General features: G+C 36.0%; 1 protein-coding gene across 1 annotated transcript in view; it reads right to left on the reverse strand.

The window, feature by feature from the left end:
- LOC113238231 (B-cell lymphoma/leukemia 11B) overlaps positions 1-23647 on the reverse strand; it is a 41218-nt gene extending 17571 nt beyond the window's left edge. Inside the window, exon 1 of the mRNA XM_026475024.1 lies at positions 22895-23647. Coding sequence (XP_026330809.1) covers positions 22895-22931 — 37 coding nt within the window. The 5' untranslated portion in view covers positions 22932-23647. The remainder of the gene's footprint in view (positions 1-22894) is intronic.
- Positions 23648-27240: the final 3593 nt, after the last annotated feature.

Raw genomic sequence — 27240 nt, forward strand, 5'->3', positions numbered from 1 at the left:
GATATTAATTGGCAGGGGATCAGCCAAAAATCTATTGTACTCATACAAAATCTAACGATTTTCACAACAATGACTCAAATAAAAATAATAAGAATCGCTATCGAATGTTGCGGGGGTGACTATTAGGTACTCTACCTTATTATTATTGGTGTAATATAACGTATTTCGATTGTCTATTTTGTGTCTAAAGCTGTGAATTAACTCACTACAATAAATTTTTAATGCAACCGAAAATCACATTCGTTTACTGTATAGCGTATTTACATTAAAAATCTGATTTGTAAATGATGAGTGCCTTGAGATCTGTAACAGAGGTAGCCAAGTATGGACCAGTCGCTCGCTAAAGGTAGTTAACTTGTACCTTAACTTAGCCAATCTGCAATTACACAAATCTTCCTTTTATGAGAGTAAATAAATATTTTACTATTATATCGTAAATACTCTGTATGTATTTTGTGAGACGTGAAGCAGGCATTCAGACATTCAAACGAGTAACTCATAAAGGTTATTTAGCTTTATACTCATAATAGTAGGTAAAAAAAGTTCAAATTAAAACCATCATCAATACATTCCTTCTATCTCCTCCTCTTCCTCCTTATCGTCCTTCTCTAGGAAGAGGTTTGACGCTGCAGTTTGTTTTTAAGGGTGCTTTGCTAAGTAGATTTCGTAACCGATGTACGTAATTTAGAAATTAAACACATTTCCATTGCGCCATAGAGATTTGAATTTGAAAGTAATAATAAATAATAACTTATGCCAATTTTGACCTAGATAGCTAGTAGATAGTAGATACTGTAGCGTTCTAGAGCTAAATGGCGTGTCTATCGCCCAGCTATGTTTTCAAGTACCTTTTTGAAATATTTTTAAAATTAAAAAGAATTATACATATTTATAAACATTTGAAAAATAAACCAAAACCGTTAAGGACACTGTGTGTCTCTAAAACTAGGTGTTCGGACTAGTTTGAATCTGAGTATATTAATTAATTATATTTTAAATGAACTTACTTAGAGGCCAAAGATGATTTTGCCTTTTGGAATGTCAATTGTTGTTTTTCATTTTTTTTCTCAATCTACCCCTCATTTGAAGGCTTGAATGGAATTTTGACAGCGGTTTCTTCGACAACAACTTTATTCAGGGCAAGTTGTCGGAAGTGGATATACGTCTCAAAAGAACTTTAGAAATGCATCATGGCGGTAAATTTAAAGGCTTTAGAAATTATTTTATTTGTTTTACTGATGTACAGAATTTTAATTTTGCCTATAACTTATTTCATCGTAACTTCACATCGTAAAAAATCTATTAAAAATTGGGTATTAGGTTTTATGATGGGTATTCGTTCGTAAATGGAACTCTTTTTACGAGTCTAAATCTATGTATCTAAATTGACTGTCTGCCATGACCATGGGGTTTGTAAAGAGCCCAAAACGTTGGTTTATTTCAAAAAAAGATTTTTTAAGAAAAAAATTTAGAAGATTCTTACCACAATATGATATTTTTTTATATTCCTGATGTTTCGGAACGGTTACACGCACCATGGTCACGGATTGACTGGCCAGTGGCAGATGACAGACAGCTTTGAGAATAGACATTATCTGCCTACACGTAAGGCGTAATGTGAGCTAATAGCAGTAGAGCTCCTTATGAAAGATTTCTTCCAGGGAAGTAATGTAATGTGAGTATTAGTGCGTGACGGTTTTGAAGGGTAAGAGTGCTGGTGAAATTACAGGCACAGTGGATTTGCCAACTTATGTGCCAGGGTGACGGGCGCAGTGGCAGTACCCCTCAGATCTTTGTGAGTTAAAGCACTGGGTGGCACTGCAACTGTCACGGGCAGGCGTGTCGCTTACCACCAGGCCCACGACTTGTTTGTCCTGTCACTTGATATCATAAAAAATTTCCCTCTTTCAAAGTAACTCGTAATTAGTGACAATCATTTAGTAAATGTTTACGAGATCCTTAAAAATCTACATAACGTCGCCTTGCTTTCTCAAACTCGTATCTAATAAAGAGTGATATCCAGGAGATGGCAAAGCTTTCTATTTATTTTAAATTTCTTATCAAGAATGCATTATTTTAAGAATAGGCAAAAGCCAGTGTGTATGAAGGAAACGTGATGTGAAATCATACTGCAAACTTTATATATACAATCCATTTTTTGCATTTCAGTGACTTTGTGCTTTAAGATACGAGTTTGAGAAATTAAGACGACGAATGCAAAAGTAGTTAAAATATTATAACGAAAAAGATAAATAAAGTATACTCAAGCGTGTATTGTTCAATAATATTATGTTCATTCTGTAGCCTTAGTTTCGGTATTTAAGTTTTTTTAAATTTGATTGTGCGTATTTTTTAAATAAATTTTACTGTAATCTTGTGACTACTAAAACTTTTAGTAGCAGTACAGCTTCTAGTGAAAGAGTTCGTACAGGGAAGTATTGCCATATCACACATTTCTGCAGTATTATGAGCATTACTGCGTCCCGGTTTTGAAGGGTAAGGTTTCTGGCGAAATTATAGGCACATGAGACTTGTTAGACTTATGTTTGTGGGTGACGGGTGCAGTCGCAGTTTCTTTGGGATCTTTGCGATTTAAAACTCTGAGTGGCACTGCAATTGATATGGGCAGGCCTTTCGCTTAACACCAGGCGCACGGCTTGATCATCCCGTCACTTGATATCATAAAAAAAACTTAGTAAAAAGATTTCCAGTACAAGATATTTCAAATTAAACGAACACCACGCCCGCCACTTTCGGTAGCTTGTGGCTGTCGTTGATTATCGATGACATAATCAACCATAAAAGTTCGATGAATAAGGCTAGAAAAAAAAAGTATTTGAACTGGAATCTACCACGCCCCATACAAGAAACATCATAAGTTACGACCTTATTTCACCTCTTTAAGAGTTTGATATAGAGTTTGACTTGGGGTACGACCTGTACTTCAGCATTCAGAAGGCGGGTTGTGTCAACACTGGCTAATGACGTCACTCAACTCAACATGGCCACTCTGCAACCCTTGCTTGTAAAATGTACCTATTATAATTAAACTTTGCTAAATGAGCGAGAGAAAAGTAGCCCACTGTACTGTTAGGGGAATTGTATATAAGTGTTATGTACAGTTGTTTAACATATATGAAACTACTACTACTACGTCTGATAAAAATAGTTATACATATATGTGTATTTATTTTAAAATGATGATTATAAATAAGCAGAACTTATAATAACTAGCAGCCAAGAATACTTCATAAAACAGACCTGCGAACAAGACTCAAGTCTTAATGATAGACAATCGATTAATTAGGGAATAAAATTTTTAAACGACACACTTAGCAAAACACCTCCGAATACCTAATGTCTATCAAATTACAGACAAACTCGTAAAAGAGGATTACCTCTTAAGAGGCCGGTTCTCGCCCACCAATAGCTAATCAAATTATCCTGCGTAATTCGGAGCGACAAAAACGGTTGATTATCTGCCTGTTTTTATTTTACTTCGGCCCAAGGCAATTGAAAGATGGCCAGTAACATTTTTTTCAAACGTTTTATTCATTTATTCTCTTATTTTATGGCTAACAGCAGCTTTTGAAAATGGAATGAAATTTAATAACTCTTTATATTGAAAATTCATTTACGCCACATTTTTCACATGATAACAATGTTGAGCTTTCTTACAAAAATAATCCTGTTTAAGGTTCTATTAATAAGAGATTTATGTTTAAAAGTACTATTGTTTCCTTTTTTTATACAACAAAGGTAGAAGCTTAATTTAATTCCCCCAGGAATAGTACAGAAAAAAACATCGGCCGCAGAGGTGGCAGATTAAATTATGGTCGGGTCAGTAATCGCGTTACTGATACCCAATACTGGGCGAATATTCGAAATAACTAGAGGAAAACAGAGCCCTCCTGTGTATTGGCCTGTTCGTTAGAGGGATTTGAAATTTTTTCGTTTTTTTTTGCTTTAGGTGTGTAACGTGATGCCAGCCCTAGGGACTCGGATGGACAGCTCGTAATAGAAAATTGTTGGTTATAAAAATTGACGATGAAAATTTATATTATCGATTCACGGTGTCGGTTTTACTTTCAAATTAACGAATTTACCCTTAAGAAATTGTTTCTGAAAAAGAACCAAGGAAAATAATATTGTATTTTTAATACTTTGTTTTTACAACAACGCAAAGATACTTACGTAAGCGCCCCAGTCTTCAGTAAGCTCTAGCGCACCCATTATGTGTTTTTTTCAAATAGTGTTCTATAAAGATATAACAATCTATTCCAATATTTTTTTGTCGGTAAAACAGTGTTTACGGTTTTCTTACAACGATATTTAATAATGGTAGCGTCGGTAAAACAGTATCTACAATACCTTCATATCTTCAAAGAAACGAATGGTATATATCTAAACAGATAGATAATCCCGTATCTGTATTGAGCACTCGATGTAATAGAAACAGCTCCTGGCAATAATTACTGGCCGGCAGTTAACGACAGAACGGAATTAAGATTTTTGCCATAAATGCCCGTGGATATAAAACTGCCGCAAGGATTAGGGGTTAAGTGTCCGCTTTAACTGGTATTGTCCTAGTGTTGTGATTGATATTTTCGATAATTTTTCACACTGATATAAGATATGTGAAGTATCTGTGATAGTATTTTGAGGCGGAGATTGTGTGTAAAATTTTGCTTTACATATTTTGAATGCCATTATATGGTTTGACTTGCCGCCTTTCAAGCAGAGGCCGTGAGCTCGAATCCAGATTCACACCTGTGAGTTTTCGACGTTTATGTATGAATTTTAATTTGAAATTTACCATCGAACATCGTCATAAAACCTGCACGTCGAAGAAGGTTCACAACCCTCGGAAAAAATGTAATGTCCTCAACCTGCATTGGGCCAGCGTGGTGAACTTTGGAGCCTGGGTCCCCCCGTGCTTAGCAGTGGGACTTATAAATGAGCTGATGATGACGATTTGTACGCATTTTAACAATACAAAATCTTAATCCTACAAGAGTGAAAGTGAAAACGGAGGAGTCTATGTTTTCAAATTCTACCATTTGTTGATAGAATAATAAAGGAGGCTCAGATATAAGATTTGCGTAATTACTGCTTACTAATCTAAACAAGATTTCTTACTACTTTATCAATGAAATTGATATCGATAATATTTTCGTTGAAATTTTAATCCCATCACTATTTATCGGAGTGTAGTGGCAGACAGTCCGGTGTGGCGTTTTTATTGACACTCGTGCCGTGACAAATATCTGGAAGACGCACTTGGAAGGGTAGAGTAGCCATTCACAGCTAGATGTGTTGACTTGGAGATTTTATATGCCAGAGCCTTATCGGTAGTGGATTTGGTTCATTTCCTAGCTTACTGTTTTTATTTGTTCATGAAACTGCACAAAGCAATAAGATAGAAACACTTGAAACATCGCTTTTTAATTATTAACGTATGGCGTTGATAATACTATTATTAAATATTTTTTGTAATTTACCTAAGTATGATTTACACAGGTTTAATAAGCACAATTAATATTTGGAATATTTTAATAGATATCAAGGGTTAAAGGTTACTAAGATCTAACCTTTTAAAATTAAATAAATTCTTTGTTACATGAAAAACATAAAAAATATTCTTCAGTAAAATTTTGAAGTTTCAAAATTTAAAATTTTGGCGTGATTCATTTGTTGTCGTTTTGGCTATTAACCATTCGCATTCGCTTTGAAATCAAACATGGGTACTACTGAAATTCATGTATTTTTTTTATTACCAGTACTGGTGTGACCCTAATTCAGGGCCAACGTCTTAAAACATGGATTATGTGTAATAAGTAGATATAGCTAATGAACGCATTATGCGTTTTTTTATTTGATTCTGCTACGAAATTTCAACCTAAAAAATGACTTTGGGTAGTCAAGAGCTTAAAGTGGAATAATCATGAGTTGCTATGTATTGTTGAAGACGAGGTAACGGAGGAATTAGCGACATAGTTTGATGTAAATATAGCTACATTTAGTAGCAGTAGAGCTCCTTGTGAAAGAGTTCGTTCAGGGAAGTGTTGCTACCGTACCTATTTCTGCCGCCAAGACGTAATGCTCGCATTACTGCGTTCGGGTTTTGAAAGGTAAGGTTCTGGTGAAATTACACGCACATGAGTCTTAGAATGACGGGCGTAGTGGCAGTGCCCCTCAGATCTTTGCGACAAAACGACACTGCAACTATTATGGACAGGCGTGTCGCTTACAACCACGCAGCGAACTGTTCGTCCCGCCAGTTTGTATATAAAAAACAGTTCAAACAGGGCAAACTTCTTTGGTCACAATACTGACCAACTGAAGTTTGCCCTGGCGCTCAACGAATCACTACTGAGATGAAGAAGACTTAGAGTAGAAGTATATTATTACTTACTTGTGATGAAAATTTTATTATTTATAATAACAATTTATTACTATCTAAAAAATAAACTTATCCAATAAATACGAAAGCTATAAAGAAATTTTCTGCATGGATATAAATCCCGATATAGATTCTCTTCAATATATCTCGTTTTATTTGTTAATGAGTACTAATTTATGTACGAAGTTTAGGTGTAAATGTAGGTTGATATTTCCAAGATACGCCCCGTCAATTGCGATTTATTTTCGAGGTCTCATTTTTGCGTGCAAAATCCGCAGGAAAATTTCTCTCTTAATTCAGTATATGTTACGGTTGTACCCAAAACAAGAGATATAGTTTCGCAAGACAATAAAAGTGGGGGTTATAAAGCGGCGTCCGGTCGGGAGTGGTGCCAGCGGCCACCCCGAGAAATGTTAGAGCAACCATCGGAGAATATGGAGATTATAACATGAATTTGTTGGAGATTTTTCAACTGCCAGGGTTGTTTAGACTCGAAATTTTATATGGTTAGGCAGTGATTGGATCAAAAATAATGAAAAACGTTCGAATTTTTAAAATTTTTTTTTTGTTATTACAATTATTTAAATTATTTAATTAACTACTACTTAGCTTATTTAATATTTTTTTAAGATACCAAGAGACGGAATGAATAAGTCGTGTGTCTGGCGATAAGCGACACGCTAGTCCATAACAATTGCAATGTCATTCAGACCTTTAAATCACAAAGATTTGAGGGGCACTGCCTCTGCGCCCGTCACCTGAGACATCAGTTGACAAATCCGATGTGCTTTAATTTCGCCAGGGCCCTAGCCCTTCAAAACCGAAACGCAGTAATGTCCACATTACTGCTTGATGGCAGCAACAGATATGGTGGCAGTACTTCCCTGGACGAACTCTTTCACAAGAAGCTCTACTGCGTTTTGAAAATGAAGAAATAAATCGAAAAGAAGACTTGAAAGCAGAAGGCGAGTTCTGGTAAGAATTTTTACGAGCATCTATCAACTTCTTTTCAGTCTTAGTAAAAGACAAATAATTCCGAGTGATCAATTGAGCGTACTCAGTTCACTGCTCTATATAGTCCTTAAAAAAATTATGTCATAGCTCACCACGCCGATTTCAACTTCGCATTTCTTTGATATACAGGTTTAAGCGAGATGTTTGCATTTAACGCAAATGGTACAAATATTGGTTAGTTCAAGCGCAGTATAAAGTAAATATGTCTCTCTGTATTAAACACGCCAATATTGTGCCAAGTGCATAGTTTTTCAAAAGCAAACACCAAATCTCAGCCACAAATCTGGCGGGGCCTCTCCGCGCCTATTACGGGGGTCATTATTTTGACGTATGGCCTCGAGCGGAATTTGCGGTCAATGCAGCCGAGGATGCAGTTTCATCTGTATGTACGGAAACGAAGTGGGTGAAATTTAAATCTAGCAGAATATAGATTTGAGAATGGTAAAAGAAATCGTATTTAATTATATTTTGATCTAAATGAAATCGATAAAAAATCAAAGTAATAAACACATCCTTCACCATTCTTGGCTTTTCTTTGAATATATTTTTCCTTTAGCCTAGTATCCTAATCTCGCTCTTCTCTTCCCTTTGCTTCCTTCGCATTTTTACCATAGTAAATTTCCTACTGGAGTTTTGGAATTATTATAAAAAATATTGTAAGCTAGTACAGTGATTGAATTTTCACCCAATATATACTTACCATATACGCAGTGGCATAAATGTAACTTTTAGTATTGCTTCATAGTGATATAGTGGTTCGATTTTTTGGCATATGTGGCGTAGGAACGCTTTCATTGGTATTCGAAACTTTGTAGTCTAGAAATGCAATAAACTTGTCGTTTGGATAGTAAATTTGAGTTTTCTGTGTATTTGCATTACATGTTGTAATATAATAAACTTACGCAAATAAATATACACATAGGTTCTATAACAAAATTTTATATACACTTAGATGTGGTATTGTACTTGTTAGTTTATTTTATGGCGCTCATAGGGTAAAGAATTCCCTGCCTTGAGATCAGACAATTGTTATGGTTTTTTGCCGTTTTCTTTATCTTAATGGAGACCTGTGCGCAGTCGCAGGATGTACTTATATGGGTTGGTGATGGAGTCTTATTTAAACTATCAAAGAAATCGCATTTATACTTATCATTCATAATTTCTCCGTAATAGGAGCCGCCGTAGCCTAATGGTTTGTTGACCTACCGCCTCTCCACCAGAGGCCGTGGGTTCGAATCCAGACCTCTGTGTTTCTCGGAGTTTATGTGCAAAATTTAATTTGAAATTTACCATACACAACCTTCGGACAAAGTGTGAAGTCCCCTACCCGCATTGGGCCAGTGGTGGCGATTTATGGACTAAACCTTCGCCTGAGGGGAGACCCATGCCTAGCAGTGGGACTTATAAATGGGTTGATAATAAATAAATTATTGTTGAAAAAGCTTATTTGACACACAATTTGCAAGCTATATCCTAAAAAATAAAACCAAATCAATCAAAGTCAAATCATCAGCTAAAAAAATATATACACACACAGATACACTCAGCTCCAGATATAGTGTATAAAGTGTCACTTTTTAGTATTTTTTTTATAATATCAAGTGACGGGACAAATGAGTCGTGTTTCTGATGGTAAGCTACACGCCTGTCCAGTTGCAGTGCCACTTAGAGCTCTAAATTGCAAAGATCTGAGGAGCACTGCTACTGCGCTCGTCACCCTGAGACATAAGTTAACGAGTCCCATGTGCCTGTAATTTCACCAGCACCCTTACCCTTCCAAGGTGGCAGTACTTCCCAGGACGAACTCTGTCATAACGAGCTCTACTGCTACTAAAATTAATTCAAATATTTGCATGCTATGTAAACGATGTAAATACAATTTTCAACATCGAATTTTGACACATTTTATTTATTCTAAGGGCCACCGTACAAAGTTGTTATTATTGGCCTCAAGTAAAACTACATTGTAAAATGTCGTGCGACGTTATTATAGAGCACCCTGTATACAAGTAACTATAAACATTAATGATACAGATAGGCCATACAGACAATCTATACTATAAAGTATATATCCATCGTCCACTAACGCACTCATTTATATGGTAATAGCCGCTCCTCCCGATTCGTTGAGATTCATACAGAGATATCTCCACCAGATATCATTTTCACTGCCTTATTATTTTCCAATTTGTCCTCAGCATTGGTTATTGCCTCATTTATTGCTCAGACCCCCCTTTCTATTTTCTTCGACTTGCAGTCTTAAATATACTAAGCACGAGAAAAGAAAATGGTACTTTCTATTGCTATATAGTACATCTACTTTGTAGTACATTTTTCTTATACGATTTGCATTTGTCTATTCTTAAGACAAATGAATGAGGCAATGTAAAAATTGCAAGACCAAATCCTAGTTACCTTTATCGTCAAAAAACTCGTATTCCATTATAATAAGGGCAACTGATAAAGGAAAAAATTGTTACAAGCTACACGAAAATATTAAACATTGTTTTAGTATTACTAACTGTACCTTTACGCCTTAAGTCGATGCCAGAGTCGAAAAATCTTGACTTACTCCGGGTAGACAGATCCATTTTCTTGAGTTTGCAGAAAAATCACCAAAAAACTTAAAAGTCACTAAATTTAACCTAAAACTATTCAAAGCAAAAACCGCTTGTATCTTGAAACTAAGTTTGAACTAAAACTAAGAAATTAAAAATTTATAAAATAAATGTTCAAAGTTACTATGTCCAAGAAGACCACTGGGCACTTAATGTGAAAACTCCTTCAAGTCATAAAGCATGTGATCATCTTCGCAGATGAACACAGACTGACTGGCTACCTCTATAAAAATTCAGTACCGAAATTTTAATGAAAAAAGAACCCCAGAGTCCCAGGTAAAAAAATCCCGTATCAAAACCGCCGTTTCCTAGTGACCCCGATCGCTCTCCCATCCCTTTGTTGGGCTTCTTTTATTTATAATAGCACATTTTTTTCACACACAACCACCCCTAATAACGTGTGAGCAAAAATATGCGTAATCGTCTAGCGAGCCCAAGTATGGGGCTCCGGCGAAAATCGTCCATACAAAAAAAAACCCAACTGTCCCCCATTTGAATGGCAAAAAGTGCATGTCACTGCCAAAATGGCATTAGAAGATGAATATGATTTTGCACAGATCTGAATGGATGGCTGACTTATAATTGTACCACGTTATATTTAGCATGAATTATTGGTTTGACGTAGCTTTTATGAACCGAATTCAACACGTAGCCCTATAGAACACGTCACATTAGATCATGACTACATGAAATTCACAGTGGAAACTGTTACGCGCTTACCTATTATGCTTACACAAAATATAACCTCAGGAAAACCCTCATAATTTTATAATGAAAACCAAGCATTGTGGGATTTGGCAAAATCTATCACAAATCTTTTATTTATTGTGATTACTAAGTTACACAATTGCCTCCGAGATTTGCCGGGAAACTTGGTGAGTAATAATAAAATTATGACAATCAAATTTGTCGTCCTAAATGTTAGCGGAGTGACCCCAGCGAGAGCACGTTTGTTATTTCTAGGTAAACAAACATGGAAGATTGACATTGAGTGTACATCTGGTAGACTGACGCAAATAATGGGGGATGTGATAAACAGTATAATTTGATTTTTCTACGGATGGCTACGACAAATTACGCGTGATATTTGGGCAAATATTTAGCTCATGCTGGCCAGAATCGAAAACCGACAGTAATACAATAACGCAGTAATAATACAAGAGACATCTGAAAAATCTTTTATCAATTTATACGGTAACATGATCCCATTTACCGAAAAAACCACTAACGAAAGGCAATCTTACAATTGGTAGCTTGGAAAATATAAAACCATTTGAAATTAAACTCTCTTTTCGGATCTTATTTTTTCAACCAAGCCAATGTTATGGGCCCTTTACAGGTCCCATGGTTGCGGCTAATTTAATTCTGAAAAAGTAGTAATTTGAAATATGCAACAATCGGGAAAACCTAAGAGCTCGAAATCTAAAACCAATTAGAAACAACCCCTAAAATCGTGTATGGTCAAATTCAAATGTGTAGCAAAAAACGCTAAACGGAAGAACAAAAAAGGATACTGTTACATTCGTGTCCGAGATTGATCCGAATTCGGTACCTGTGCAGCCGTGTGAAAACAGAACAGGTGGCTGCGGTTCCATCCGACCCGGTAATTATAGCGTGTTTTAGTGATGCGCGGAAGTAGCACTTTTACACGCATATAGTACGGGACGTTGTACTTAGTATCGTAATATTAATTGTAGATAATGTTTCATGTTTGGGACATACACTACGTATTAGACATTAAATGGAAATTTGCACCAAATAAGCGATATAGAGTGCACAAAGGTGAGAGCACCTACACTAAAACGGTTGAAAAAGGGCTGAAGATACCAACGGCTGAATAAAATAATGGAGTTGAAGCAAATAAATTTACCATTAAAAAGCGATAGTTATATTACTATATCAATTTTTGTTTCCTATAACTATAATTCAAGTTATTAGGTGTGTGTATTTGTATTAACTGCGATAGCATTATAAATAAATTAATATTATACAACATCACATACGTTGCTCTGATCCCAAAGTAAGTAACTAAAGCACTTGTGTTACGGAAATCTGAAACAACGACGGTAGCACAAACACGCAGACCCGAGACAATACAGAAACGTTAGTTTTCGACATTAACCCGGTCGGGGATCGAATCCAGGATGTCAGAGATGGCGACAACTTGAAAACCGGTGTGCAACCACAGAGGTCGTCAATTATTGTTATGTAATTTACACTCGAGATATTTATTATTATCATTGACTTCAAAAACGGTATTTATATTGATGCATACAAAAATGGACAAACAGTTATTCCTTAGCTATTACCCGAGTAGCCGTCTCATCACTAAAAGGTATGGACAATGCAAGACGCGTGATGCACGGGAGTGGATAGCGTCTCGCGGTTTCTTCTGTTGTGTGAACACTTGCGGACAATGCACGTTTTATGGTTTCGTATGCTACAGAACCGATTACTGACACCACATGGGCTATTTTGGTGAATCAACTGTCTCACTTGATCAAACTTTGAATCACGGTTCTCGAAAAATGACCGAATACTGTCTTTGACGTGTGTGTTTTCAGGATGTTTGTTTGAGTGTGTCGTATCTCGAGGCAATTAATCAATGATAACGTTTTGTTCTAACATGAAAAATTTTATCTTCAACTATACCTATTTCGAATTATTGTCCATTTAGGTAGCATTCTACACACCGCGTTAAGTTCATGATGTCAGTAAAAAAAATGCTTATTAGTTTTCCTACAATGGTTTAAGATATAACAAATTGTCAGGTACAATTGCTTTTTTAAATAGTTTCATAATTCACATTCGAAGCCGGAAGAGCCATATCCAAGTCAATTTATGAAATTCGCAGAAAAAACCTTTCTCACACATGCTCTGGTTTCTGGTCAAGAAATCCCTTGTGGACACTTTTGTGTACATTGATGGATTCTAAAGGGTTGGATGGCACCTTTTGAAAGAAAAAAGAGATGGTGTCGTGGGAAAATCGAAAGAAATATTTGTTGAGATACCTTGGCTTTTGCAATGCTATTGTTGCAAGTGTTTTCTGTATCATTTGTATAGGCACGATTGGAATGCTGAAATGATTGAAATGGCATGATTTACTAATTAGGTTGACCAACAGCTGTATAGCTCCATAAGTATCATGTTTTGATAAGTAATTTTCAGGTTAACGCTGTCTAGTGTCTTTTTTGAAGACGGAGTTTATATGACATTTGTAGGGTTGCAAGTTTTCATAAAATTTTAAGTAGTCATGTAATTGTTGTCGACAATTTTATCGATTGATTGTAAAAGAAGACAAAATTTTGCCAAAAATGTCTGGATTGTGAATGTTACAACTTACTCATAAATACTAATTGCGTAATTGTCTTCTTTATTCTTATTTTGATAGTTGTCCTACTTGCGTCGAAACCAATTATTATTCATATCCATTTTAATAACGACAGGCGGATTTAATTTGATATGTAGGTATACAAAATTAAAATGAGAAGCTTTAAAATATGTTTCCTCTTTGTGTTTTTAATATACCTAGTTTCTAAATAGTTAGTGTACGTGTGTATGAATTTATAAATATTGATAATTCATATGAACTTATGTCCAGCAGTTGAACGAATAATGTGTCGATGATGATTCAAATGAAACAATTTCGGTTGATAGTCGATAAAATATTTATCGAATGTAATCACTAGCTGCTTGCAAGTGGGCAACACTTTTGCGTAATGAATTGTTATGTTACTCCATCTTCAAAAAAGACAGAACATACCCAATAAAAATTATTAACTTCGGTATAGACATCATTTAGATATTCGAGTAAATAGTATATCTTGAAATGTTAAATAATATTTCAGAGTACTGTACAGGAATGTTAAGTAATACAAAATATTTAATATGTTACAATATTTAAATAATAAAAAGTTCCACCGGAATTAGGTAGAGAAAACTAAACTGACAATTAGCCGCTTGCGTTTACCTTATTGACATATATTAGCTTATATCTCTAAGGTGAAATCTACCTTACTGAAATTACTCGTCAACTAATAATAGAAATATTGCATATGAAAACCGGAGTCTACATTTCTCATAGCGTGAGCGACCACAGATTTCTAAGATCGTAAAAACTGGTCAGGTCGTCACACATTGATCTTATTCCCATAGCTTCTTGCCACCACACTATGTGCGAAAACCATTCTAAAGTGGACCCTGACTCTTCACCTAAAGTATTTCAACGTCACTTGCTATAAGTCGCGTGTAATGACGGAGAGCTCAAGTTACGACGGCAGTTTATAGGAACGCCACATTTATGAAACCAATTATCTGAAGCGTGAATTAAGTCGCGTCGTTTGATGCACTGAGCTATTACATAGAACTTAAGAAGTCTAGAGGCGGCAGTCACTCAATTATAATTTAAATTAACTAGAATTGTATTGTATATATCATCACATTATAAGTGACTTTAGTAGCAGTACAGTTCCTTGTGAAAGAGTTCGTCCAGGGAAGTACTGCCACCTTACCTATTTCTGCCGCCAAGCAGGAATGTTAGCATTACTGGTTTCCGGTTTCGAAGGGTAATGTTGCTGGTGAAATTACAGGCACATGGGAAAAAAAGCTTATTTATTTTAGTGTAACTGTATGACATAGTTATAATGTGTAAAGTAACGTATACGTAGTTGTTTAACCAAACTTCGCGTACAAGTACATCACCTGCTATATTCTACTTTAAAAATTAAGTAATTTTAATTATTGGTTTTACAACCTCTTTTCCATCCTCTTTGCTCTAAGAGGAAAAACCTCTTTCTGTCTTTTAACACCTTTTAAGTTAACGACGTACCACTACTTTAGCGGAGATGGTGTTTCATGAACCGAATTCACAATATGCTACAACACAGCTCTAGATATTTCAAAGGCGGCTGACGTTTGCCCCGTCTCCTGCGCAGACAATAGGCCATGCTCGCACGCAGGTCACTCCTCGGTTATCTGCCGATCGGAAGAAAGCCGATCTGCGACCGCGACGTCAAATTTATCGCGGTGTTCGCCTCTGCGTTTACAGTTAGTTGCTGTATCTGTGGCTTTTGCCAGTATGTTATGGATGTGGGAAAGGTTTCTCCAATAAATGTCAGAGGTTTGAATTTTTGGAATAATTAGTAAAAACTCGATGAATCACAGATTGATTATTGAGAAGAATGACTGATTATTTCTTATTTTCCTTTCGATTCAATAATAAACGACGATAACGATAAAATTTTAATTAAATCAATTTCAAATTAATTAGACTTATTATTTTTTATACGGCTTATACAACTGAATTTTAATAGGAGTATAGTTTGTAGAAATTGAACAACATCATTTGATTCAAATACACTCACACACTTCAGTAGCAGCAGCGCTCCTTGTGAAAGAGTACGTCCAGGGAAGTACCTGCCACCTTACTTATTTCTGCCACCAAGCCGTAATGTGAGCATTACTGCGTTCCGGTTTTGAAAGGTAAGTGCTAGTGAAATTACAGGTACATGGAACTTGGCAACTTATGTCTCAAAGTGACGGGCGCAGTGGCAGTGCATCCCAGATCTTTGTGATTTAAAGCTCCGAGTGGCACTGCAACTGTTATGGACAGGCGTGTCGCTTACCACTAGGCCCACGACTTGTTTGTCCCGTCATTTGATATTATAAAAAAGTCTCTAAACGAAAAACGGCCAATTTGTTACATACTTATCAATCAAATCAAGTTATAATCATCGGATTCTTAACAATGATATATAACTATTTGACCTCACGAGTTTCATTCATAGCCAATGAAAATGTAACTTTAAGTTAAGAATCGTATGGTTTAGTTTAATATAACTAATGGAGGGGTCATAGTTTAGTTTAAATGCTAAGTGACCGTGAAGATGTGAACGATATAACGTTATTTTATGTTAATAAAATTAATCGGAATGAACTAAATGCATTTAATAAAAAATTACCAATTGTTTTATTGTTCATGTTACGAAAATAAATTTATATTTTCATAATCATCATACAAATACTGCATATTGTATCAGATCTTTTCAAAATTAGGTGCACCACAGTAACGCATATGCACATACTCATAGCCCCGCAGTAGGAAAAACCTGTGTCGCGGGTGCCATGGACACACACATGGACAACCACAAATTACACCTAAACTAACGAGAGAAATAAATGTAGGCCATACAAATATTGCTCGCGGCCCGGGAATCGAACTTGGGATCTCTGCTTGGTAACGGTATGGTAAGCGTTCGGCCACGGAGGCAGTTAATGCAAATGCAAATATTAAGCAATTTTCTTTGAGACATGGTTACATAAATAAGCGTAACTCTGTATCTGGAGTATAATTGTCTCAACAATGTTAGAACCTTTGTTTACTTAGTCTTAGATAGTCTTGTTGGCACGTAGGTAATTTCACATGGTCTCAATTAAGTAGTCATCACCAAGACGGATGTAAGTGCATAATCTCTGTTGGGGTCATCATGTTAACAAGCCGCTCGGTCACAAGCTGCCCGCTATGGGAAAGCTCCCAGCATACAAATGCAGATAGGACCCTATGAATCGACACTAGGAAACGCTAAGGAATGACACTCTTGACCTGACACTGTAGAGAACACCAGTTCATCTGTAAATTACGTGTTTTGTTTACTTCTTAATTGAGATAGACAAAGAGAACGTCTAAAATTGGAAAGAAGTGCTGTGGATAATTCCGTGTGTGTATTCTTGATTGATGAGTATCAAGATAAGAACAAGGATTCAATATCGTTGTGAATGTAATGAAATTGCTAAAAAATTATCCACTGAAGTGAAACTAAAGGGCCAAGCTGTTATAAATCTATCCAACCGCCTACACACCTCCCGACGTTTGAACAATACTCCGACATAGTACAACACGAGATAAATCATAAACGGGCATCGAGCTATCATCTTTCACTCCTTTGGATGTGTGTCTTATGATTTTTAACACCCACTTAATCTCTTAGTAAAACAAAGGCATTGCAACATTAAGTTAAACACGCCGCAGGCTTAACTGATGGTTTGATGAAAGAGGTTGAGTAACACATGCTAAATAGCAATGATGCATCCCATCAAACTTTAACTTCAAACCATGAATTTGATAGTGATACCTATAACGTCAGCAGAATAATGTTTTTAGAAATAGGTGTTTCGTGGCTGTAGTCGTTGATGGGTACAGCCCTTAAATAAGGCAAAAAACATTGTAAATTGAATGTTACCTACACAATACGGTCCATCAAAAGATGCGTTTGTCCAACTTGACAAGTCGTACCGCGATCAAAGAATATAATTCCGAGTTTTCAAATCAAAAGACATTGGACAATGGTCAGGAATCGTTCGCGTGATAGACAGTTTACGGTTGAAGAATGGACGATATAAAGTTCAGGTAGAACTTGATACCGCACCGATTTTGCCCTCAATCAAACAAAAAATGCACCACTTTTGAAAGCCATCCATTTTACTTATGGTGAGCGAATGTGCAACGTTTCATTAAACATAATGATATTTTTTTTATAATTTTGTTTTCGATGTTTAAATCGTAATCAATAAATAAATTCTTATTATTCTCATTAAGTACAAATATCTGTGAAAATCATTTCCCGTAAAATTGGAAATAGATTAAAAGGCCAGCATTTAACAAAAGACGGTAGCCCAAAAAGCAGAAAGTGACACTTGTAAACCCTTTTCTATTAAAATTGCTGAAAGGATGTCACATAATGATGCACAATGGTTATTTTGCCGAAACCAACCCCATTCGGCATTGTTGGAGTATTATCGACAATTCCGCTCATGTGGGTGCACACTATGAGACTGTTTTGGCAAAAAAAAATCCTTTTGACCAATTGTTTGTCAAAGGCAACCTGGCATTATTTTTTGTAAAGGTGTTTATCGTTTGACCATGGGAAAATATTGGAGCTTCAGGTGCCTCTATCGGACTCGGGATCCATTGTCAACCTGTTGTGCGAGCCTCCATCGATTTCTGATAAAATCTTTACAGGTTTTGTTTGATAAAATTTGATATTCCATGTATAAGTTACTGTGTTGTTTTTTATTTTGGCTTACATTTGAATTTAAGGACTTAACTATAGGTTTCAATAATTTAAGAATTAAGTACTGTTAACATTACAATTGTCTAATATTTTGCGCTACACTTTGAGGCTTACCACGTGTTATGTGTGCATTTAGATTAAATCGTGCCTCAACCATCACTCCACTAATCACTCTAAGCACCAATTCTTCATCAAACTCTTCAAGACATTCAACAAGTACCCGCTGACCATTTGTTACACAAAGCCATTCCTTAATCCAACGGCTGTAACACCTACCAAACTCTAAATCGTCTTCGTTGAAAGACCGACAATAACAAATTGGTATCAAAGCCTGACAAAGATGGACTCTTCAGCCGTCCACCCACTACGGCCATTGATCGTGGTCTTACAATAAATTAATTCTTGTTATGAACATTTTTTATTCCATTGTGTTTGGCCGAGTATTTATTTTAGAGGCCTTAATAGTGCCTAATGGGACGGTGGTCAAAGATTTGGGATAAAAGCTTGAAGAGTTAATTCATTGGATTTTTGAATAGGTTCTTTGTAGGAACTAGATCTTTGTTTGCTATTAGGAGTTTGAAAATAAAATTAGATAAACTCGTGTTCTTTATTATATTTTTAGAATATGTTGTTCTGGACTAATGTGAGAATGCATGAGTTTTGTGTTTAGTTTTTACACTAGCTAAGTAGTTATTTGAAGTTAAGCCAAAAATTTGTCAATATCTCCATAATTTGATTTTGTGAGTGATTTTTAACAATATAGATAAAAAATAGGTCTAACCGTTGGTCAAGATATGATTTAAAAAAAATATATTTTTTAAATATTCAATTAAAAGAGTGCTTCTTAAAGTGACTCTCTATTTAGTCAATTAAGTACATATTCACAAGTCACCAACAATTCGCACAGCAGTTTGACAACTTGTATTATAGAAGTATAATTTTGTATTTTTGTTAAAAAAAGTACTAACGAGCATCAACACGTCTTCTAATTACGTTTTCACATTTTTTTATTTTCCAACTGCTTCTGTCTTTCTACATCTGCGCTATGATCGTATTTAACTATTCAGAATGTATCCAAAAAAAGGTACAATGCAGATTACTCGATAAGTTTATTTGAAGGTTTACAACTATCTCTCTGTTTCATCTAATGTTTTCGATTATGTCCAAACCTTTATACAAAAAAAAAAAAAACAATATTTGACTACTGTTTTTGTTAGTAACGCGATTTGTATTGTTGGTAGCAGTAATCCTTTTCTTAAAGAAAGGATTGTGCTTTCATTTCATAGTTCATAATGGTTTACGAAGATTTCAAAGAAAATTTACTTTCAAAATATTTGTTGTAATAACATTGTTAAAGAGACTTATCATAAAAACTTTTCGAAAACAATCAATGTTCAAGCGCCTATATTTATTAACTCCTTAACTTGCACAAAGTCAATTTGAAAAAGCAACGAATGAATTAAAATTTCCCAATGCACGTGGAACCTTTGTGAACGTACCTCCAACATCGCCCGCACTGCTTAATAGGACAGGACTAATAAATCCAATTTAAACGTTCAGCGGACCTCCACTGACATAACATATGTAAATTCATACGTCTTTATCTTCAGAATCACATACAGAGCGCCGATCGATGCGGACATCTAAAAAAGTTAAAAAAAAGCAAAAACAAATCCAGCCAGTCCAGTTCGAATTCAAAACGGGTGGCCGCCGTCCGCAGAAACATTATTCTAAATACGAAAATTAACTTTATTCCCATAATTTAAATATCAACTGCCAGTGTTCTTTTGAATAAATTGTTCGTCGTGCGTTCCCTTTTCTTCAAGTCTAAATGGAGGAGGATGTCAATTGCTAAATTTATATGTTGTGTTGACGAATTCAATTTATTGATGCGTCTTGTGGTAGGTTCGTTTAGACGGGCTTTCTCACGATTGTACCGCATTCGCGTAATTGCGATGCACTCTATTAAAACAGCGATCCGAGTTTGTTAACTTGTATTGTCTTTTTAATACTTACTTTTAAAGAGGCATTTAATTTATGACTGCTATAATATCACAGAATGATAATAGAACATACGATAAAGAAGCTTTGTAGAATGTTAATACTCTCAACTCTCTTCTCTCACACTTATTAGAACAATTAGCTCACCTAATAAATTATGTTGAGGTACCTGCTTTCTTGTTGATAATATTCGAAGTATCAAGATCATCAGTCAAACAATAACTCTGGATCAAGGACCAAGATGGAGTGTTCCGCTTGTAACAGCGATGCCTTGATATTCGCTTAATGAAGACATATTGAATCGCAAAGCGGCAAAGGACAAGATATAGGCAATGTATAAATTGACGTGCGGCTCTTTTATAACGTATCCGTTCAATTTTGTATCAAATTTAATGGGAAACAAACATAACTATAATAAAGCATTGAAAAGCAATGTTAGTGAGATTAAAAATAGCGTAAAAATGCGTTATTTGGTGACGTACAATAAAATAGTCAATTTTTTCGTTCACGGCAAAGAGTCATGGATAGAAAACGTTGTTGATAGAAACAAAAATAAACATGAAAATACAGAACGGCACAACAAAAGCAATTTCAATTAAAATCCTGACAGAGGACACAAAAACCCTTGTCAATTAGTGACAAACGTTGCAAAACAAAAACAAATCGGTGCGTTGATTAATATTTTATTTAGCTCAGAGTAGCGTTGCAGAGCCGGTTTAACTTAGATTTTTAAAAGTTTACCAGAAAGTTTCTGCTCCCGGTCAGAACCCCGCACCTGATAAAGTAATTTTACGATTCTCTAATTCACACTTTAGAGGAGGGTTTAAAAAAGCCGCAAGGTTTCAACCCTTAATCTCAATTAGAGATCGGGTTAGAGAATGCTTTAATTTTTAATCACTTTCTCTGATGTAATAATTTTGGAAAAGTGTAAATTGTAATTTTGTTTGACATTGTTGTTTTGGATTGAAACAAAGATTTTTTTAAAACGAAAGAATCGTTATGGAAAAACGTTTTATTGGCATTTCTCTATGTAGGTACTCAATAAATAAGAAAGTAGGGGTTCTGTTAAGTGATTAGACAAAAAAGTAGAAAAATAAACTATTTTCCGTGTGAATTTAATAGCCAAAATAATAATTGCCATTAATTACTAGATCAGAGTAACGTAAATTTAAACAGCTTTTTTTGTTGCGTCCAACTCCATGTACAAAGGGGGTTCCATTGTGATGTACAACAAAATCCGAGTACCTCGAACTGCTTGCATTCAAAATAAGAACAAACGTGTCATCGACGAAATGACGCGTGTCGACCAATCGGGCGCGACGGCCGCAGACGTTGATGACGTCATTGTGCTCCCGACCAATCGGCGTGGTCCGTCGCCTCCGGTCAACTTGGACTAATTGCCCATGTGTGCGATAACACTTGAGAAGAATCGGTGCGCGTGAGTGCCGCTAGTTGGGAGGTTGACGCACACGCATGCTTACAAGTAAAGCTTACAATATTGCGGCCATAAATTGTCACATCTTTATTTGGATGCTAAATTTAACCTGTTAGTGTCAACGTCTTGAATGAAGTTTGTTGTTTCAAGAATTTATGGTATAAGATTTTTCATATTTATCCCAAATCTGTTTCTTAGTTATTTTATTCAGAGTGATATTAATTTTAATTTTCATTGTAAGCAAGTTTGCAAATATTCCAAGTAATGTTCTCAAAACCTAAATACATTGTGGTCATTCTTTTTAAAAAGCGGAGTATAGCATGAGAAATCGTGCTCTTCACTTTTGCTTATAATAAGTAATTAGAGTAAGTAACTGTTGGCACAGGGAACTTTGCAAACAATGGCTCGGAGTCTACATTCATTCAACGTTTCTAACTTCTGCATTGGTCAAGACGGTTTTTATGGGAATAATTGCCATTCCTTAATTTAATTCACAATTCACAGTTTATAGTTAACCTTAATACTGTTGAGTTTATAAGTCAAGATATTCCTTTGTTATCGAATTGACCTGTGATGGTAATAAAAATTACAACAATAGTCTAGATGTAGGTAATTTGTTATTTGCTTTACATTCTTGCAATTTGAATCGTTGCTGACCTTTATATCATTTTATTATAGTGTCGTGATGGTCGTGCAATTCTTATCTTTTTATTTTTCAGTTTAAGTGGATGTTAATTTTATCTCTACAACAGTATCAACATTTTCCGTTTATTTCTAGATTTTCTTCCTATTAAAACTTTTACATGAAAAATCTTTTTTGTCTCTTCTTTTTTCAATCATTTTTAGAAATAAAAAAAATCATATGAGCTTTGTTTTGTTTGATTTTTGCTATTTGAAAGTAATTTTATTGCTTTGTAAATTATTCCTTCATTCCATCTTTTTTATCACTTCAGATAGTCTCGAGACAATCTTAACCTTTCACACAGGTTTAGTTAGTGAATATTTAAAAGCGGCCACTGACACACTCTGGGGAGGCTTTTCATCGTGCCCTTTCGGACATGTGGAGATGACCACAATCGTCTTGTGTCAATATTGACGCGCTACCTCGGGTATTAAGTAGCTCATTGCGAGCTTGAATAGAGTCTCGTCGGCGAGCAAGGGTGAAGACGCGACTGTTTATTTGGTTTATTTTTTCTACCAGACATTTCAAAATAATCTTGTTGGATTCTTGTAAATTAAACAACATTTATTGTTAGCTGAACGTTTTCTGCGAAAAAGTTTGTCAATGTAAAAAATATTTTGTCGATAAATATTGCAAGACTTTAAATATTCAAAAGTAATTTTTGCAACTTACCTTGCGCGATGCGTACAGCTGGCATCTTGATTCTCATCTTGATTTGGTCACCTATTTTTAGATCTTCAACAACTTCTATATCCTTATAAATCTTTATCTTAATATTTTGCTATCATTCGACAGTTCTTAGCTCACTTCACATGTGCCGCCGTCGGCTTATCAGCCTTTTTAAACGTTTTTGATAACAGAGGTCGAGTCACAGAATCCCCATCAAAAGTCCGACGGGAACAAATATCAACAAAGTTTATAATAGTCATTTTCTTGATTTCTTCATCATCAGCAATACTTCACAATTTTGCGCCTTATTTTTTCCTTTTCATGTTGTGAAAAATCAGTTCACACGTATTCGTCGATCAAATGTTTACTCGCCAAATTTGACTGGTCATAAGGTCTTATCAACACTTGAAGGAGTTCTCAGTGCCCTATCTAATCTGTCCGTGCCCGTTGGCGATCTTGCAATGCGGTCAACGCTTTGTTAATTCACAGAATTTAAAACGTCAATAACTTTTACACTTTTCAGTCCAAAATTAAAATTTGATCTTCACTGTCCTTTTGGTAAAATTTTCATAAAATTGCTCGTAGGTGTTGTAAATCAATTGTTTAGCTTAAAATTTATTATGGAATTTAAAGAAAATAAATTAAAGAATTAATTTGTGAAGTTAGGAAGATAGTCCGTAGTGTTTACGATTATCTCGAAGTATCGTCTCGCGATCGAGCTCGCGCGTGCGGAGCGGTAGAGGCAGGTGCGCGGCCGGCCGCCCGCTCTCGCCCGATGTCCGAGAGCGTCTGTCCTGTGTCCCTTCGCGCGAGGGCTCCACGGCCTCCGCCGCATGTCCACAAGTCGCGCCATCTCGCTCGGCCGGTCGACGACGGCGCGTGCGAGTCCACACGAAGTGGCCAGGGGTTACTCGCGGTCGCCGCCGTCTCGGCTGCTCGAGGGAGACCGTATTATGCGTGGTGTGTTACTTCATCCGCTGGAGAGAACGAGACAGATATCATTCATAAGTGCCGTGCGTCGGTGTGCGTGCGCGGGTGGGGCGAAGATGCAGCGCGTACAAAAGAAAAGGGATAATATTTGCCTGCATATTTCACGACTCGATTAGGAGATGGAATTTTTAATTGAATGAACTGTCACACGGTCAGTGTTAAATTTTCAGATGATAAAGTAATTTCGAACTTTAAAAGTAACGTAGAGTTTTATCTGCGTGGAATTCAAGTCCAGAAGAAAAAACTTTTACAATAGTCTTTTCCATCAAATTTTAAATATCGCTAATAAAAACGAAATTTTACAACTCTACGCTTTGAACTGTCATACAATTTCTTGACTATTGATATAATATGAGAATACTTTCTATTTATGTTTGAGATGTCTATTAAGCAAAGTTGGTCGTAGAATCGTTTTAGTCAATGCTACGACTGCTACGTGTTTCGTAGCGAGGTGCTTAGATTTCCATTTGTAAAGGATAAGAGTAAAAAAATATTTTATACGTAATGTTGTTGTTTAGGTAATATAGCATTTTATAGCCTGTTATAAAAAATAATAAAAGACCTAAGAGATCTATCACAGCAATTCAAAAAGTAAGTGAATGTCATTTGTAAACACCGCAGCCAAAGCCTATACCAAAATTCTTATCAATAAACGCAACACGTATTTTACAAACTCACATAGATCTTTCACTCTCACTCGGCCAAGTTTCGCGAGCACATTTTTTCCCGTCGTTATTTTACTTAAGACGCCACGAAGAACTTATCTCGGTCGGTCCTTGACTTTAATAAGTTTTATGAGTGTCAGTCGGGACTTAACTGGCGCGAGAACGGCGGCGAAAAAGAACTTTTTCATAATTGTTTCTCAACTGACTTTGCGGAGTTGCCACCGTTCGATTATTGAAATTCGAATGCTGTTCTAATTTTATCATTGAGGCGAATTTGTTTTGCCATTTTTGGAGAGTGGAGTTTTCTCGTTTTCTCTTCTGGATAGCAAATTTGTTTTGTTTAAGTCCTGGACTTATTATCACAAAACAATACAGGATCGTTGTGATAATATTTAAAGTTCTTTTGAACTGGTGTACATGTTTATGTTAAGATAAATATCCTGCTCTCTTTCATGATTCTTACCTCTGCTTAATTATTTAATTTTAAAGGATTATGTTAGTAAAACCTTTGACCAAAAATTACCCCTACTTACTATTGTAAATTAAACAAACCAAACTCTCACCACTATAGCTTAAGTTAAATTGGAAGTTTGAAAACGTTAACTGTACTCTGGAATAAACATTTTCATTCAAAGAAGAAAACGCCCCAATAAAAAACCTTTTCAGCAACCCTTCCTGACTTTCATTTATGAGCTGCTTGACCAAACAACCTGTGATAGGCTGTAAGAAAAACGTTAAAATCGCCTGGTCACTCATGTCCACTACGAAATACAACCTTCAAAATATTCCCGTCTCTTTCTGAACATGAAACAATCAGTAAGGAAATAGAGACGGAGAGGGTTGTCCGTTTTCCCGCGAGGGAAGCATGAGATATAATGGCCGATATATGGCTATCTCGTTCATATGTAGCAGTGTGTGGAGTCATTGAGAGGGACACATGATTGTGAGGGAGATTTTCGCGACGCTACTCGACGACAGGCGGCGTGGAAAGCGATATCGAAGGGTTAACTAACATATGAACCTTTTGCGTGGGTTGGTTTCTTGGGAGAGTCTGTGCAGTCGTATAGTAAAGTCTGTTTTTATCATTTTAATGAAATATTGTAACAATGTTTATACAAATTTGGTACAGTCGTGGTTAATAAAAAACATAAAAATTCTATTTGGACTGTGTTGTAATGGGACTTTAATATAGATATTCACATCGAAAACTCCGTCTAAACAATTATCTTTGTAATTCTGTATTTCGAGGGTTTACAACCTTTGGAAAACGCCTATAGGTTAGCGTTGTGGACCCAGCGTGATAATTTAAACCTATAAAGGTTCCCACTATCCCACTGCTGGACACGGATTTCCCAAAAGGTGATGATGATGATGATGATAACAATTTTGTCTTCTCGTGACTTGCAATATCTAGGTGAGATGCATTCTATCGTGTCCATTTAGGCTTAGTCGGGAATCCTTTTTGAACTTTAGAGCGTAAACCTATTTGGAAATGTGTTGGCATATCAATCTGAACTTCAGACTGAGCTTGAAGTTATATAGTTAGGCATCCGTTTTATGTTCTTTTTAAAGTTAGGAAAAAATCGTACACTCTTTAGCTTGAACTATTACCCCCATCTAATTGATGGTTAGAGGACATTTTTTTCCGAAACAGATGTGGAACAGGATACAAAAATTGCTCAATTTGAGACATGTAACGTTATACTTTTGAAAGTATCGAGTTCAATAACTGCGTTGACGTGTATATTTTTTGCAATTAAAGTGTGAACTGAAAGCGTCTTAGAACGGGAAATAAAATTAGCTAACTTTGTTTTTTATCTGAGTCTTTGACACTGCAGAAATGTTTTGTTTGTTTATATTAATTTCAAATTTATTATAACAATACGTTCAATTACCTAAGGGCATGTGGTGAATATATTACCATGCCACAAAGAATTTCTCTCGAAATATAAATTTAACTGTGCTTATATGTAGAATGAGTATTTTGACGACACCAGTCAATTGTTTTGAATCCGGGCTGGCCAGTCGGAGTGCAGTTGTCATCGTAATGATTTGGCAGAATAGTTTTCAAACAAATTAAATGACATTTCGTCTCTATTTCTGGTTATATACTCGATGGTTTGCAGATTGCGACTATGGTAGGAAAACAATTGTCATCGCACTAAGGATGAGAACCGGACACGTTCCATTAAACAGTTTTGCTTTCTTAATGAAAAAAAAACAATTCTCCTAATTGCGAGTTAGGTATGTGGAGTAGCGGAAGATGCATGTCATTTGTTACTGCAATGTATGCGGTACGAGCTATAAAGGGCGGCATGGCATTGATCAGAGATTTGCAGATCAACCGAACATTCGTAGATGCTATAAATTGTTTACTAGGCAATCCCCACACCTCATCATCAACCCATTTATACGTCCCACTTTAGCTGCACTTGTCCCCTCTCAGGCGAAGGTTTAGGCCATTGTCCGCCACGCTGGCCCAGTGCGGGTTGGGGACTTCACTCGTTTTCCGAGGGCTGTGAACCTTCTTTAACAAAAGCTTATGGTATATTCATAAATTCCGAAAAAGTCTGAGGTATGAGCCCGGATTCGAACCTACAGCCTCTGCTTGCGAGGCGGAAAGTCAAACCACTAGGCTGCCACGGCTCTTTCCCCTTATTCTCCACCCGAAACGGGCAAAAAGACTGTTACTAT

Source organism: Hyposmocoma kahamanoa, unplaced genomic scaffold (assembly GCF_003589595.1).
Source record: "Hyposmocoma kahamanoa isolate Upper Pololo Valley unplaced genomic scaffold, ASM358959v1 95, whole genome shotgun sequence".
NCBI classification, from domain to species: Eukaryota; Metazoa; Arthropoda; class Insecta; order Lepidoptera; family Cosmopterigidae; genus Hyposmocoma; species Hyposmocoma kahamanoa.